General features: G+C 46.1%; 1 protein-coding gene across 1 annotated transcript in view; it reads right to left on the bottom strand.

Annotated features, from left to right (window-relative positions):
- The window catches only part of Cryl1 (crystallin lambda 1), a 131,125-nt gene that overhangs the window by 24,036 nt on the left and 90,886 nt on the right, over nucleotides 1–16,203 (bottom strand). Inside the window, exons 4-5 of the mRNA XM_021182253.1 lie at nucleotides 12,487–12,648; nucleotides 3,226–3,420 (exon numbers count right to left, since the gene is read on the bottom strand). Of these exons, the coding sequence (XP_021037912.1) occupies nucleotides 3,226–3,420; nucleotides 12,487–12,648 (357 nt within the window). The remainder of the gene's footprint in view (nucleotides 1–3,225; nucleotides 3,421–12,486; nucleotides 12,649–16,203) is intronic.

Below are 16,203 nucleotides of genomic sequence, written 5' to 3' on the forward strand. Positions count from 1 at the left end.
AGGGGAGGGGAGGGGAGGGGAGGGGAGGGAAAAAAGGATCGGGAAGGAAGGAAAGGGGAGGGGAGAGAAGGGAAGGGAAAGGAGAAGAGGAGAGGAAAGGAAAGGGGAGGGGAGAGAAGGGAAGGGGTGAGGCTTTGCAAGGCCAGTGACTAGCCTCAATTCAGTTCTTTTTAATATGTAAGTTTTGAAGCAAACAGAAAATCCCAATCAAGTTGAAACATCCCAAAAAGGTAAATTCAAGTTCAACTGGCTCTGTCTGGTTGAGTTGGAGTCACCTAACTCCCCGCCTACATAGAGGCTAAGAGCACAGCAGGCAGATTTGCAGCAGGGGGGTGGGGCTCTGGAGAGGTTTCTCTAATCCTTGCTGATTGCCCTGTTTAAAGAGGAACCAGGCCACAGGTAGCATAGACCTTCCTATAAAAAAAAATGTATGCAATAGTCAGGTATCCTTTAACCAGCTGCAGCAGGCACAGTGCTGGGGTCCTCTAGCTGGCACAGTGACTGTGGGGAGGACTTCTCTAGAGTCTATCACTCAGCCCTAAGTATCAGTCAGCTTTGGAGACCTGCAGAAAGGAAGGGATCCAATCCACATGGACACCTAGAAGCCCATGCCAGTCGCTGCTGCAACAATGCACCAACAGCCCCTGAGTCTGCTCAAGTCCTGGGAGAAGAGGTGAGGAGCTGCTGCTAAGGTGATATGGTGAAAAGGGAAGCGCGCTTCTGGATTCTACACCTCTGCCATCTTCGTCCCTTCTTCCTCCCTGCCCATGTGTAGAGCCCAGGGCCACACCTGCAGAGGGGAGACACACCTCCAGTTTAGTCCTAACAACCTTCAAGTCGCTTTTGCACTTGAGCATAAATTCTCTTCTAGAATCTCTTGAAAGGTGAGACTTTGGGTTGTAGCCCCACTTCCTCAGCATTCCCATGCCTCTTCCTGTCAACATCAAAATGTGTCCTGCCAGGCCTAAGACTCAGTCCAGGCTTGAGTGTCCATAGCAGCCAATGCAGAGGCACGTGTGAGACTTGCTTATTTGGGAGGCTGTCATACCCAAAACCATTCTGCCAACCAATAAAACAAATGCATCAGGCCTGCCAAGAGCGCCTAGAAAAGGGGGGCAGACAGAATGAACAAGCTGGTAGGGGTTTCCAGGACTGCAAACTCAGCATCCTTTCCAGGGTGCTTTCCTCTAACCATGCAAGGAGACGTACCAACACTGCTCAGATCTTCCGATCGATCTACAATCAGCTTCACTATGTGGTCAAAACCAGACCAATTTTTATGCACGCCTCCTGCCTAAGTCTACACATTCTTTCTGAGGTTGGTTCACACCTTTCAGAGTCAACTAAGCAAGATTTAACTCATAGCACTAACAACCAGACAGATCCCAAAGTAAAGCGCCCACACCCCCACTCTTTCTATGCTGCACTGTAGAACTGGTTTTTTTCCCTTGAGTCTATTACTAGATCTCTGTTCTAGTATTTTCAAAAGACCTCCAAGAAGGGTTTTTTAAATGCAGGATTTCTTTTAAAACATCCTGAAACTGATTGATTTCTAAAACATGCAAGGAGTGTGAGATGCCGGCACGTATCTTGTGGATGTCGAGTGGGAGGCAGATTTAAATACTGAGTCACGGCACAGCACCTCGTGCACAGTAAGTGGGATCCCATGATGACTCTAACAGGGAGAGTCAGACACATCATCCGCACCTGTTGAAGTCTGGAGGAAATGCTGCCAGGAAATAAAACACCCACAAAAGATGAGGTGCAGCTGGCTTCCTGGTTCCTGTTCTGGGTCTTCTGAAAGAACCTGCGGGGCTACACCCAGTGTGGATTGTCTGAGCCAAGTGCTGCCCTCCTTACCCAAAAACAAGGGCATTCTTCCTACACTTTACCTCTATGTATGTGGCTGCTTTATGCTTGACCCATGTCGAAGCTTGTCAAGAGCTGAAGATCTGACCCCTAGATTATGTGGCCCTTACCTCCATATCCTTGGGACCCCTCTGTGCCCTCTCCTGACAGACAGATCTTTACAGCAATGTTCATGACAACATATTCAGCCATGAGTGTTCTCATATGTAAAATGCTATAATTAAAGGATGAGGCCAAATCTATACAGTGAACCCTTCACATCCATGAGGTAGTTCTAGGACCCTCAGAGATACCAATGGATAGGTGGTCAAATTTATTACATAAATGGCTTAATATTTGTGAAGAACCTATGCAATCCTTCTATAACCTTCTATATACTTCTTTTCTTGTTCGTTTTGAAACAGGTTCTCATGTGGCTCAAGCTGGTTTCAAATACAATATGTAGCTAGGTATGACCTTGAACTCCTGCCCCCCAGCTTACACTACACAAGTGATGGGACTATAGGTGTGTGCCATCACACACGGCCTCCACATATGTTAGGCATACATATGTTAGGTAATCTACATGGCCTGCAATAGTAACACAATGTAAGTGCTGTGCTCATAGTTACACTGTACTGCTGAGGGGATGGTAGAGCAAAAGTCTGTCCATCTTCAGAAAATGCATTTTTAAAGTATTTTAAGCTATGATTAATTGAATGCGCAAATCCTAGGTATATGGATATATATGGTACACACATGTATACATTTCATTATACACACACATACACATATATGTTCCTTACTCATATGTAAGGCAAACCTTTTACTAACAAGTTTAGCATTCATCATGGTTTTTCCCAGTTCTTGAAATAAAACCGAGTCCTTTAAGGGAATACAAGTTTCCTTTGCATAAAAACAATTCTTTTTCATCCTGAAAATTTTAGACACCAGGAAGTAAAAATCTGTCTGTAGGAAAATGCAACGTGTCACCCACAGATAATTTTGTACAAAGGGCTGGAGAGAGTTTCTCATTGTGCCTTGCTATCAAATAATAAATTAGAGAGGGGAGTCTCTCAAACAGTGAACTGCTATATTGTATTCTGTCTCCAAATGGAATGCCCTGGGTCTCCAGAATACAGCAAGGACTCCTGAGTGTCCTCTAGCTTTCAGAGACCCAGAAAGTGACTCCTGCCCTACTCAGCCGTGGAGGTAGGGGAGGAAGGAAGGGAGGAAGAGAAGAAAAAAGGGAGGGAAGGAGAGGGGAGGGAGAGTAGAAAAGAGGGAGGAAGAGTGAAAGGAGGGACACAGGGGAGGAGACAGGTGGGATGGAGGTCAGGAGGAACAGGGAAGGAAGGAGGGACACAGGGCACGAACCTCCACCAGTCTCCAGGCCTCACTGATGACGGCGTACTGCAGGCGGTTCAGGACGAAGCCGTCAATCTCCTTCAGGACTCTCACTGGGGACTGCCCAATCTTCTTCATCAAGGCATAGGTTCTGTCCATTGTGGCTGGAGCTGTCTCTGGGTGGGGCACTAGCTCAACCAGGGGGACGTAATATGGTGGATTGACCTTAGGACAGGGGAGAGAAAAATAAGAGGGTCAAGGCCATGACCAACGGCCAGGTGTTGCTCTGGCGCACTCCATCCACCTATGTCAAGTGGCACAAGGGTGGGCAACTTTGGAAAGGTCCCTAGATTCTACATCCAAAGGTAGGTCTTCAGAAAGGAATGCACACAAACAATTGTATGGTTTTGCTTTTGAAAAGAACATACAAGTTGCCCCTTGTCATCCTGTTACATTTATGGAGAACCCATAAAAGTGCTCCAACCGCCTCAGGACAAGGTTTCTCCATCAATAACTGATGTAGCTTTACCCTTTCCCACTGTCCGGAACCACTTTCCCTTGCTGGTCTTCTCAGGCTCAGCCATTCTCCTGTGCCTGTGTTAAGAACAAGAACAGAAAAGCCAGGGGTGGTGGCTCCTGCTCGTCACCCCAAAGCCTGGGAAGGTGAGGCAGAGGACAGACACTAGCTTGAGTTGTGAGTTCCCAACCGAGTAAGCAAAAACACTCCACAGACAGAACCTACCAAAGCCTAGCTCTTCCCTGATTCCTCCTGGTATAGCTCACCTACTTTGGCAACCTCGTGTCCCATTCTGTTCTGGAAATCAGCAGGCCACACAGCATCTCAGCAGCCTTACACCTTGGAGTGGCTAAAGGTAGGAGAAACCCAGTGGTGTGGCCCCCAGTTCTGATTTTTCTCAGTTCACACTTAGTTCCTTGGCTATTTCCCATGAAGAAGTACCAAAGATCCCAAGAAAACACAGGCTTAGTAGTACCTAATGAGCCCGTACTATGCCAGTCTGGTCTGTGGGAAAAGTCCCTCAATGGCTTTTACTCTGTACACAGTGATGACTGTAGATGGTCACACAGCTATCCTCCACAATGACTTCTAATACTGTGTGTGTGTGTCATGCTCCTGTGTGTGCATGCTTGTGTGTGTGTGTGTGTGTGTGTGTGTGTGTATGCATGTGTGTATGTGTGCTTGTGCTCGGGCACACTGTGTGTGCATGTGAGTGTGTGTGTGTGAAAGGTACCACTTCAAAAAGGCAACTGGTTTACTCAAAGATATGCTTTATGATTTTAATGTTATTTTAAATTGTATTTTATTTTATTTGGTTTTAAAAATCAACTGTTGATAGGAAACTCACTATGTAGTTCAGACTGGTCTCAAGCTAACAGAGATTCCTCCTTCTCAGCTTCCTGGGTTCTGGGATTACAAGGATGGGTCTGTGGTTTTTTGTTTTGCTTTGATTGGTTGGTTGGTTGGTTGGTTGGTTGGTTGGTTGGGTTTTTGAGGCAGGGTTTCTCTGTGTAGCCTTCATTGTCCTGAAACTCGCTCTGAAACCAGGCTGGCCCCTGACTCTCAAAGATCCGCCTGCCTCGTGACAGCTAAGATTAAAGGTGTGTGCCATCACTGCCCCACACTTTTTTTTGTTTTGTTTTTAGTACTGGGGACTGAACCCACAGCTTCACTCACGCTAGGCAAATAGTCTACCACTGAGCTATATCCCTGACTCAACTCTAAATGAATAATTTATATAAACCAATGTCCTATTCTAATCAGCTGTCTCCTGCCAGATTCTTGTAAAAACTACTTATGACCTTTTTAAAAGTCAAGATTATGGGGGCTAGTAAGATGGATCGGGGGTAAACGTCCTTGCTGCCAAGCTTGACAACTGGGATTCAATCCCAAGGACCCACAGATTGGGAGAAGAGAACCAACTCCCGAAAGCTGTCTTACGACTGACCTCAGCATGTGTGGATGCACATACACCAAGCACACAAATATAAAATTACTCAAATAAGAACGTTAGGGTCATACAACACTGGAAGCACACCCACATCAGATGAACTGTACTTCAGTGCAGACTGGAGAAGCTGGGCTCCAAGTCTCTGCACCACAAGCAGAAAAAGCAGACGTGCATCTCCTAATAGCATGGAGACATTTTATTGTGCTACTACATCACAGGGTGTGCAGTGGTGGGGACTGGAGAGGGAACTGATGTTACACTTCCTTCAGGGAGGGAAGGTTTTCAAGATGGGTAATCAGGAAAAGCACATAGGTGTAAGCATTTAATGCCTCTGAGCCACCTCCTTAGGATGCTTAAAGTGGTCACCTCGATGGTAGGTGTATGTTATCACAGATAAAAGCCAAACAAACAAACAAACTAAAATCAGAAATTACAGTGTTCCAAACACCTCCCCTACCTCTAGCTAAAAATGCTGGTGTGATTTCCCATAGCCAGTATAAAAGTTGTGCGATGGCACTGGGCATGGTGGCTCAGGCCTTTAATCCCAGCACCCAACGCTCAGGAGGCAGAAGTAGGTAGGCCTCTGCGGCTAGCCTGGTCTACACAGAGTCCAGATCAGCTAGGGCTGTATAATGAGACCTAGTGCCCCCTCTACCAAAAAAAAAAAAAATGTGGTACAGCTGTCAAATATGGCACTCTTCAGACCTCCTGGACCTGAACCCACCTGCTCTTACATTATCCACAAGCTACAGGAAGAGCTCTCCAGGAAGGATGTTGTTACTTAGTCCACAGCACTTGACCTCTGACATTGAAGTCAGTCCCTGTTTGCAATGTGAAATAGCAGCGATAGTGCCCTGGGCCATGCAGTAAACTGAGGAAAGGGGAGTGCAAAATGTCCCAGAGGACAGAGGAAGCCGGCTTCAGATGGTGACACCACTTCTACGCCTGCCTGCCTGACCGGGTATTCTTCTCATGGGTCTGACTAAGGCAGAGTGATTTCCTGGTAACTGGCACAGATGTCTCCTTCCCCTCCTAGGTAATGGGGCCATGGTTTCCAGACACTGCAGGACAGTCATCCACCCACAGGCCATAGGGGTCCATCCTCTCAAGCTTCCTGGGAAGCAAACTGAAGACCCTCAGATAAACATGTCCTGATTCCAGCCCTCCTCCAGCCAGGTGCCAGGATATCCGGAAGCACATGTGTGCAGCACACCAGGGCTCCCTCAGCCAAGGGTGTAAATCAATGGGACTAATTTGGTGTCCAACCAGAAATTAGTACCTCCCCACCAAGAAAAGGCACAGGGATCTGGCCTTTCATCCCAGCTCCCAACAGGCTGAGGCAGGAGGTCTCAAGCTTGAGACAACTTGGATTTTTTTGGCAAGACCCTACAGAACAAGAGAGTTGGGTGTGGAGCTCGTTGGTACAGCCCTTTCCTAACATAAAGGAGGACACCTGGTGGCAGTGACCACAGACACTATGCAAGAAATCAGGCCCTTATCTACTTCCATAAAGAGATGCCCAGCAGCTGATAAGGAACCTGTGTCCACCCCAGCATCTGTGGTCTCCATCTAAGCTACCTAGCCTACAGAACAAAGCACCAAGAGGCACCATAGGTTCCACCAGACACCTTGATTCCTTCACAGATCAAGAAAGAAAATGGAGGCTACATTTTTAAAAGTGGGACCAAAACGGGTACAATGTTCTGTTGCTTGGGTGGGACAGTTGACACTGTACATTGGAACAAGGCCCCACCCCATCATGCAAGTCTCTCTAAAGCTACCCCCTATACATACCAACTCTGTCTTCCTCCCACAAGAAGAAAAGTTGATATAAAATACATCTGAGGGCAAGAAACACTATAACTGGGAAGGCAGGTGCATGAACACCTCCCCCCCACACACACCCCTTTGTGCAGCTCCCTGTAGCAGATCTTCCGCAGCCTCTCACGGGGCAGTCCAGGAAGCCCCGTGCTAAAGCCCATCTGAGGCCTCTGTGCTGACAGCACACGCCCACTTCTCAATACCTTCCATTCACCCTGGAGCAGAGGTGACCAGAAATTCGACCCTGCCTGTGCAGAAACCGTGCTTGAGAACAACGGAGCTGTCCTAACACGCTGGCTCAAGCATCCCTGTGTGGAGGTGGAGGCCATAACCTATTGCGTGATAAATATCCACTGAGCCAGGGCCTTGCAGGGGCATGACCAGGCTTCCTGTGCAAGCAAAGATCCCAGAGGACCACAGGGCTGAGGAGGTGAGAGCTCAGCCACTCTGGTCCGGTCTGTGGGGCTGGGAGAAAATGTAGACTCTCAAAGACTTGGAAGGACTCTTGAATATTTAGGACTGTCCAAATTATTCAAGATGCTACACCTACTCCCCTACGTGCCCTGCAGTGACAAAATCCAAAGATCCAACTTTGGCAATCTGATCTACTTTAGTTAACTCAATTTTGGCTAAAACAAAAACAAAAACAAAAAACTTATAAAAACAAAAAATTAACTCTCTGTGTGTGTGTATGTATGTATGTGTGTGTATATATGTGTATGTATATATGTGTATGTATGTGTGTATATGTGTGTATGTATATATGTATGTGTATATGTATGTGTGTATATATGTATGTGTGTGTATATATGTGTGTGTGTATATATGCATGTATGTGTATGTTAATGTATGTGTGTATATGTATATATGTATGTATGTGTGTGTATATGTGTGTGTATGTGTGTATGCACATGTGCATGTATACTCTTATGTCCTGCTAGGACTGAGACCTTTTGTAGGCTGGGTAATTGTTCTATAACTAAGATACAGCCTGAACCCAGAGATCAACTTGGGCTTCTATTTTTTTATTTACTTGTTTGTTTGTTTTTGAGATTAAAGTCTTACTCTATAGCCGCATGTCAGCTTTGAACTTATAAATGATCCTCCTGCCTCAGCATTCTTAGTCCTGGAATTACAGGGGTGAATCACTGCAGCTAATTCTAGAGAAGTTTGGTATTATGCTTTAGTTTGTGATGTTTAAAATATTTTTGTTCTTTAATAATTTTTTAATTAAAATATAATTAGACCATCTCTCCCTTTCCTCCCTTCAACCATTCCCATGTACCCAATTTCACAGCCTCCTCTTCGTGGTTTTACTATATTCCTAAATACAACATCCTCTGTCCATATAATGTTACTCATATGGATGTAATTATTAATATTTCAGGGCTGACCACCTAGTGTTGGATAATCAAATGAGGGCCACTTCTTTAGGAAAAACCCTTTCTCCCTCTGTCAGCATTCCTTAGTTACCTGCAGTTCTTTGTCTGGGGTTGAGGCTCGGTGAGATTTCCCCTTCCCTGTTAGTATATATCTATGGGTGCCATCTTTGTTCAAGTCCATGTTTAGGTCCTGAAAAGCTTTATGGCTGTAGTGTCTCCGACATTTCTAGGAAACACGATGTCCCAGCAGACTTCTTGTTTCTCTGGCTGCCCCTCTTCCATGAGGATCCCGGAGCCTTAGGTGCAGTTGTGTTATAGATATATTCATTGAGACTGGGCTCCACATGATCTCTTGTTCTCTACATTTTAATTGGCTGTGATTTTAAGAGTCTCTGTCTGTTGCAAGGAGAAGTTTCTTTGATAAGGGGTGAAACCTGCACTTACCGGTGAGTGTAAGGGAAATATTTAGAGTGTAGCTAGAAATTGTGCTGAATTAGTATTAGTAAAGCGGTGGTAATAGGATTTCCTCCATGATCCATGACTTCCTTCACCTTGACTTTCCAGTACCAGGCATAATTTCCCTTTTGTTGAGCAGGTCAATGCCCAATTAGACAGCTGTTAGCTGCTGCCAACATATGAGGGCCCCCACTGCAACCTTGGGATTATCGTGCAGTGCGGGTTACTATGGTGGCTCACAGTTATGTATCATAGCCAGGTAGGACTGTTGTTTGCTTCTCTCCCTTCATGTCTTGTATGTCGTGCTCTGGTGTCATGAAAGCAGTCCTCATGGAGGGCACTTTCAGGCCAGATCCATCTCTGGTCCTCCCCGTCCTGTGTCCAGGTACATTGTGCCTTCAGTATTTATTTTACGTTTCAGTGAGGGTCTCATAAAACCTGGCAGGCCTCAAACACACCATGCAGCTGAAGGTGACCTCCAGCCCCTAAGATCCCCCGCCTCCATTTCCTGAAAGCTGGGTTCCATGCCCGTGCTACCTGCCCCCGCCCCCACCCCCACACATACACACACATCAATTTCATACGTTGTTAGAGATCAAATCCAGGGCCTCTTCATTTGTACTAGGAAAGCCGTTTATCAACTGAACTTGTCTTCTGCTGTTCATCTTTGCCTAAACAAGGTGGGAAAGTCTTCTTGAAACTGTACAAGTAACTTCTGAAGTCTTTGGTTTAAGTGGTGTTCCTGTTTGATCTAACTCAAATGCAAAACAACTGATTAGAAACCAGTGGCTTTATACAAGCAAATGCCTTCCTCTGCAGTAGCCAGTGACTGTTTACAGAGGGGTGTGAGTGCGTGTGCGTGTGCGTGTGTGTGTGTGTGCATTTGTCATCTGCCTATCACAGGAAAAGAGAATGTCACAGCCTCAGTTAGTGTCCCCTTGGCTCTAAGGTCACGTGTGCATTTTGTACATGATGGCGGCCATTTCTAGTCTATGTTCTTTTGGTTCTGCGCCTGTGCCTCTGATGATTCATTGTCTTTCTTTCCACTGTATCTCACAATAGAGCAAACCATGGAGTGTGGACTGCATGTGTCTGGTGGGTGTCCAGTCAATCACCCCTTTTCTTCACACTGACCCATCTGGCACCTCCTCTCAACTGCTCTTCTTTGGAAGAAAACTTTCCATGCTCCCCACCCCAGCCCTGAGCCCCTCAGCCTTTCAAATACAGCCCTATGTACTGCATTGTGGAGGTCCAAACTGCAGGAGGCCATTATTCCCACACAGCAGCATTTCCAATGTGCCATGCTGCTGTGTACCTAAGATCACACAGTTCTTCAGAGTAACTCTCATGATCCTCTAGAACATGACTGGTGGGGCTTCACCATCCCCAGCATGTTCTGGATATCTGAAATGTTTTGAGCTCTGACACTGTGCTCAAAAATCTAAATTTTGGAGCTTTTCAGATTCAGGGGGGTTTTGCATTAAGACTGTTCAACTGGTAACAACTATGTAAATTCTGAAATACTCCTAGTCCCAAGCTTTTTGGCTAAGGAATACTGCTGTGGTTTGGATAGATGTCCTGTGAAGCTAGATAGGCAGCTCAGCAGTTGAGAGCACTAGCTGCTCTTCCAGAGGACTCAGGTCTGATTCCCAGCACCCACATGAAGGTTCACAATCACATGTAACTCCAGTTCTGGGGGATCTGACTCCTCCTCTGGCCTCTGCGGACACCAGACACACATGTAGTACATAGACACATATTCAAACAATCACCCATAACACATAAGTGGAGTATGTCAAATATATATATGCATATATAACATATATATTATATATGATATCAAGAAAAAAAGAAAAAGAAAGCCACTAACTAGCTTGTGTTTGAACACTTGGTCCCCTCTTGCTGGTGCTGTTCTGGAAGGCTGTGGAACCATTATGTTTTCTCAGAGGAGAGAGTGGGTCACTACATAATGGGTGTTGCAGTTCGTAGCTGACCCTGCCTCCAGCTCTTCTCTGCTTCCCTCCGCCTTGTTTTCTCTGCCATGATAGCTATCCCCTCAAGCCTAGAGCTAAAATGAACCCATCCTCCCCCATCTTCCCTTTATTTGCTTCCTGTCGGTTTGGCCAAATCAACAAGAAAAGTAGCTAACACAGATGTCCATTCTATATTCTCTAATCTTCCAACCTCCTCCTGCACTCCTGCCTCAGTGTGTGGGCTCTCCCAGTGACGTCATCATGACCCCATCCCACATAGTCCTGCTTGCTCCTGCCCTATGGCCTTGGCTTATGCAATACCTCAGCTCCCAGCACAGATCTCATCAACCTAGCCAGGCTGGCCCTGTTCCTCTATGTAGTTTTTGGCTAGTAATTATGCACAATAGGCCATCATATTTATCATGGCTGGAGCTAAATTAGCTTTCCCACCCAAACAGGCTGTCCTGGTTCTTCATGGTCATGCTGAGTTCACAGTCAGGACTCCAGCATCATTCACAGACACGTTAACCTCAGAAAGACTCGCTGAGCCCTCCCTCACCCGCTAATGAGAGCCTGTGGCCCAGCTCACCACATAAGGTGCTTCCGGTGAAGAAATGTGTTTAGTCAATTACAGTGGATGGTGAAAGGAACATCAGGGAAAGATGATTTCAGCTCAGACACCCTAAATCAGAATTTTGACAGTGACACCCATCAGATCTGCATCTTAACAGATCTGATCCTACTGTGAATAACACAAAGCAAGTGACATATCTACAAACTCCTGCATGACATCTCTCTCTCTCTCTCTCTCTCTCTCTCTCTCTCTCTCTCTCTGTGTGTGTGTGTGTGTGTGTGTGCCTGTGCATGTGCACATGTGTGCACACGTGCACATGTAAGCTCAAGCAGGTTCCTCTGTGTGTGGATGCACTTGTGCTATGGTCACATTTGGAGGTCAGAGGCCAATCTTGGGTGTCTGTCTTTGCCTTGTTTGAGAGAAGGTTCTGTGGCTTCATACATAGGGTGAACTGGTCCTTAGGCTTCAGGGTTCTCCTGTCTCTACTTCCTATCTCCCTGTAGGAGTTCTGGGATGACAGAAGCACACACTACTATTCTTAGGGATTCAAACCCAGGCCCTCACGCTTGCAAAGCACACACCTTGTCTACCCAGCCGCACCTCCTGCCCCAGCCCGGCCCACGTGGACATTTAATGAAGCACCCCCCCTCAACCCCCAGCCCACATGGATATTTAATACAGTACTTCTGCTCTAATGACTGCTAACCCAGCAACTAGCCCTATACCACATGATAAGTACCTGGAGGGTTAAAGCAGTAAATACAGTTTGTTTTATGCCATGACACCTTAGACTCACAGATAAAATTCCAAAGAATTTTGGATCCTATTCCTTTTCTTTAATGATGATATTGCATAATCCTAAGTGTCTAAAAAAACATCAAGTTGTACAATATTGACTAACAGATTGTGTGGTATGTGGATTATACCTCAATAAAGTGGTTTGAGATACTTGCAGATCCGGTGCAATTTATTGCCCCTAAAAAAGAATGAGATATGATCAGGTGCCAAACTTCCCACCCTCCCTGGGGCTGGAGTGCGACTTGGTACTTGCCTAGCATGTGATAGGACCTGGGTTTGATCTCCATGACCACAAGGGAACGAACAAACAATATACTCACAGGATGAGCCACAATGCACTGCTTCACATGAGCCAAGCCCGAGAACAGCTTGGAAGGCAGCAAACAAGAGCTGGAGCTGCTTAGGATGACCCGGTCATCCACAATGCGGTCCAGCTGGGCAAAGATCTTCTTTTTCAGTTCTAGGTTCTCTGGAACACACTCCTGAAAGGGACACATTTAGATGACTACTTCTGATCAAGACAACAGTTGGACTGTGTTGGCTTTGTTCCTAAAATGAACCAATTTGGAAATGGTGGATCTAGGGACCCATAATCCCACCATACAGTACCTTAAGAACAACTGAGGCAGGAGGTTTGCCTGGCTTTTCCCTGGCCTCCCCTTCTCCCCCTCCTAGAAGGCTATAAAACAGTTTTCTGCCTTTCCTAGAAGCAGGTCACAAGACCCTCTGCAGTAGGTATCCTGAGACACACAGGAGATATCTCAGCTTTGAGGTAAGGTATCTTAGCTTTGAAGACAGGGACCCAGACAGAAGAACCTACCCAGAAGCCTTGCTCATTTCCTAGTCTCTAACCACGGAATCAGAATCCCTTTGTCCACTCCTTTACCTGAACAAACACTCACTCTTTACCCAGCTGTAAAGCCACATGGGGTGTTTTGGATCCGACTTTTGACCAGTCCTAAGCCACATAAAACTTTATTAAGGTGCATGTGTGTTCTTATAGGGCTCTATTTTGTTAATAGAACCTCAGCTAGAGACCTTGTCAGAGGAGAGAAAAGATCACCCAGTGTCCCCTGCAGAGCACAGCAGGAGTGTAAGAGCTGAAGAGACTCCTGGCTAAGAAAGATAAATGCAGGGACTCTTGGTTTTAGATGGGTCTAAGAAGCTCTGTGAGAAGGCACTTGGGGGGTGACCCCTATTCCACTTCCCAGAACTAGGGCTTCAGGGAACCTGCCAACTGAAAGTTCTCATGAGGCAAAGTCAGGGAGCCCATTCTACAACAGAGCTCACAGGAGCCCTCCTCAGGCACACTGCTGTGAACCTGAGCGCTTTCATCAGGAATATCTCCCCTATCTGCCCCCACCATCACATCCAGGATTTTCAAGGGAAAAAAAATCTCATCCTCCTACCAAGGAAAGCATTGCAACTCCCCGGAGGCACCCAGGACCCATTTCTAATTGGGAGTCCTTCTGAAAAAGGCCTTTGTTTCTAACAATTGCAAAGCCCTAATGGGGTAGGCAACTGGATAGAGAAGATAGAGGAGTGCATTTGGATTAATTACTGCTGATAACAACCACTCTGAAATTCTAATTACAGGATTGGGTGGGCCTGAGATGGCAATCAACAGCCCAGGCCGGCCACAGGTAAGGAGTGTTCCTGGGAACTTGGGTTGAAGAGGCCAGCCTGCTCCAGATGGAAGCAACGCAGCATGAGAAGGCGCCCTCCTGCACCTATGGGGACCGCACTGAGGGTCACTCTTACCAAACCGGGTCCCTGTTCACCTGGGAGGCAAGGTACCCCCAACATCCCTTTATGGCATTCACTTTCTCTTCACAATGGCCAAAGAGCCAACAACTGGAATCAACCAGATGTTCCTTAACTAGAAAAATCTCAAGCCCTTATCCTTGAACTGATACGGGTAGGACTGAGGTACCTGCAGTTTTCGCAAGCATCCCGGAGATTCCTAAAGCTCAGAACCATTCTCAAGTTCAGCTCCAAAGAGCAATGTGACCTTTTTAAAGGAAAGAGTGGGTATGCCCCACATTTGGGATTCTACCAATGTCAGGATTCCCCCACCTCCTAGGTCAGTAGCATTTAACCTCCCTAATGCTGCAACCCTTTCATACAACTTCCCATGCTGTGGTGACCCCGACCATAAAATTATTTTGATTCTGTTATGAATCTTAATATAAATATCTGATATGCAGGATGTCTGTTTAGAACTGCTGTCTTAGCTGCTCACTGCCACCAACAGAGTCGTACTAGCAACTTGGTCACTTCTACAACGCTAATTGCCCAGCCAACTTCACTGGGACATTTCATTTATGTAACATTTAAGGGAATGAAAAGAACCCCAAAAGCCCAACTACAGAAACTCAGTGTCAAAGTGATATCAGAATAACTCCTCACAAATAAAAAATGTCAACAAGCCTATAATCCCAGCATTTGGGACGTAGAGGCAGGAGGATCAAAATGGTCAAGGGTATCTTCTGCTGAAGAGTTTGAGATTGAACAGGGCTGCACAGAGTCTCAGAAGAATATATAACAGATAGATAGATAGATAGATAGATAGATAGATAGATAGATAGATAGATAGATATACAGATACTCACAAGAAATAATAAACAAATAAAACAGAGGCTAGAGAGGTGGCTCCAAGGTCAATGGCATTTGTTGCTCTTGCAGAGGACCTGGGCTCAGTTCCCAGCATCTACATGGTAGCTCACAGCCATCAGTAAGTCCAGTTCTGGGGCATTCAATGCCCTCTTCTGGCTTCTGTGGGTACTAGGAACACACAGGTGCACAAATATGCACACAGTCAAAACACTCATCACAAAAAAATTAAAATTCTTAAAAAATATTCTTTTAAAAGTTTTATTCAAAAGGGAAGGGGTCCACACTGTATGTGTTGAAACTTTTTAAAAGTATAATCGGGCCACATAAAATTTTATTACGATCCAAAGGCCATATGAGCATCACATCTCAAACAGAACCAAAGAACAGAGTCATTTAAGAACTGTAAAGCCCATTGTGTTCTGTCCCCTTATCAAAAAAGGAAAAAGAGCTACAGTAGCTGGCCGTTCCCACTGAGTCCCTCCTGGATCAGTTAAGTCTGTGAGGTTGGTTCAGTTTAAATGGAGCCTTGTAGTCAAGCCAGAGGAGAAGGCCGACTCAGAGCTCCTGTGAGCCTGGAAAAGAATGGCCTCATTGTGTGCCATCATGCAGATTCTCCTCTGAAATTCTATGCCTTTCTCCAAATCGTTTGATCATGACAGAGGCAAGAAAACTTGAACCAGAGGAAACCCAAACCTGCTACAATTATGTAAGGGTTTCCAGTGGCCTGCTGGCTTGACATTTGGTTGCTCTTGCTGTGGTAGCCCAGTTGTGTGAGATGGATGGAGTCACAGACCTCAGGCTTCAAGCCATGTCAAACGCTGGGCTCAGCTCCCTGCTGTCCACAAAAGTAGCTCATTTTAGTCAGGATCTCAGACCCCAAAGGCTGCAGCCCTCCTTGCCCTGCAGGGCGTTTAGATGGGTCAGATGGCTACGGCAGAGGGGTGTGGCTTACTCACTTGTCTCTCCTCCACACCCTCCTGCTTCTCCAGTCAGTCTGCCTTGGAGGGGTGCAGTTCTATAAAAAGCTGCTTTGTGTGAAATACTTCTGGTGGCTGCCATCACCACAGCAGGCAACCAGCTTGCCTCTGCCTAATTAAAGTCTGACCACATCTCCCTACAGAGCTGGTTTATATTGTTTGTTTGTTTGGATTTGCTTCGTTTTGAGGGAGTGGGAATGAACACCACATCTAACAAATGATCCAGTCACACACAACCAACACCGCAGGCGTGCCCAGATTTGGGCAGCAAAACCAAGCAATGAACACTTGGGAAGTAGATTATGACAAAACTTAATTGTTAATTAAGAATTCCTTTTTTTTTGGGGGGGGGTGGTTTCGAGACAGGGTTTCTCTGTATAGTCCTGGAACTCACTTTGTAGACCAGGCTGGCCTCGAACTCAGAAATCCGCCTGCCTCTGCCTC

The sequence above is a fragment of the Mus caroli genome, chromosome 14 (assembly GCF_900094665.2).
Source record: "Mus caroli chromosome 14, CAROLI_EIJ_v1.1, whole genome shotgun sequence".
NCBI classification, from domain to species: domain Eukaryota; kingdom Metazoa; phylum Chordata; class Mammalia; order Rodentia; family Muridae; genus Mus; species Mus caroli.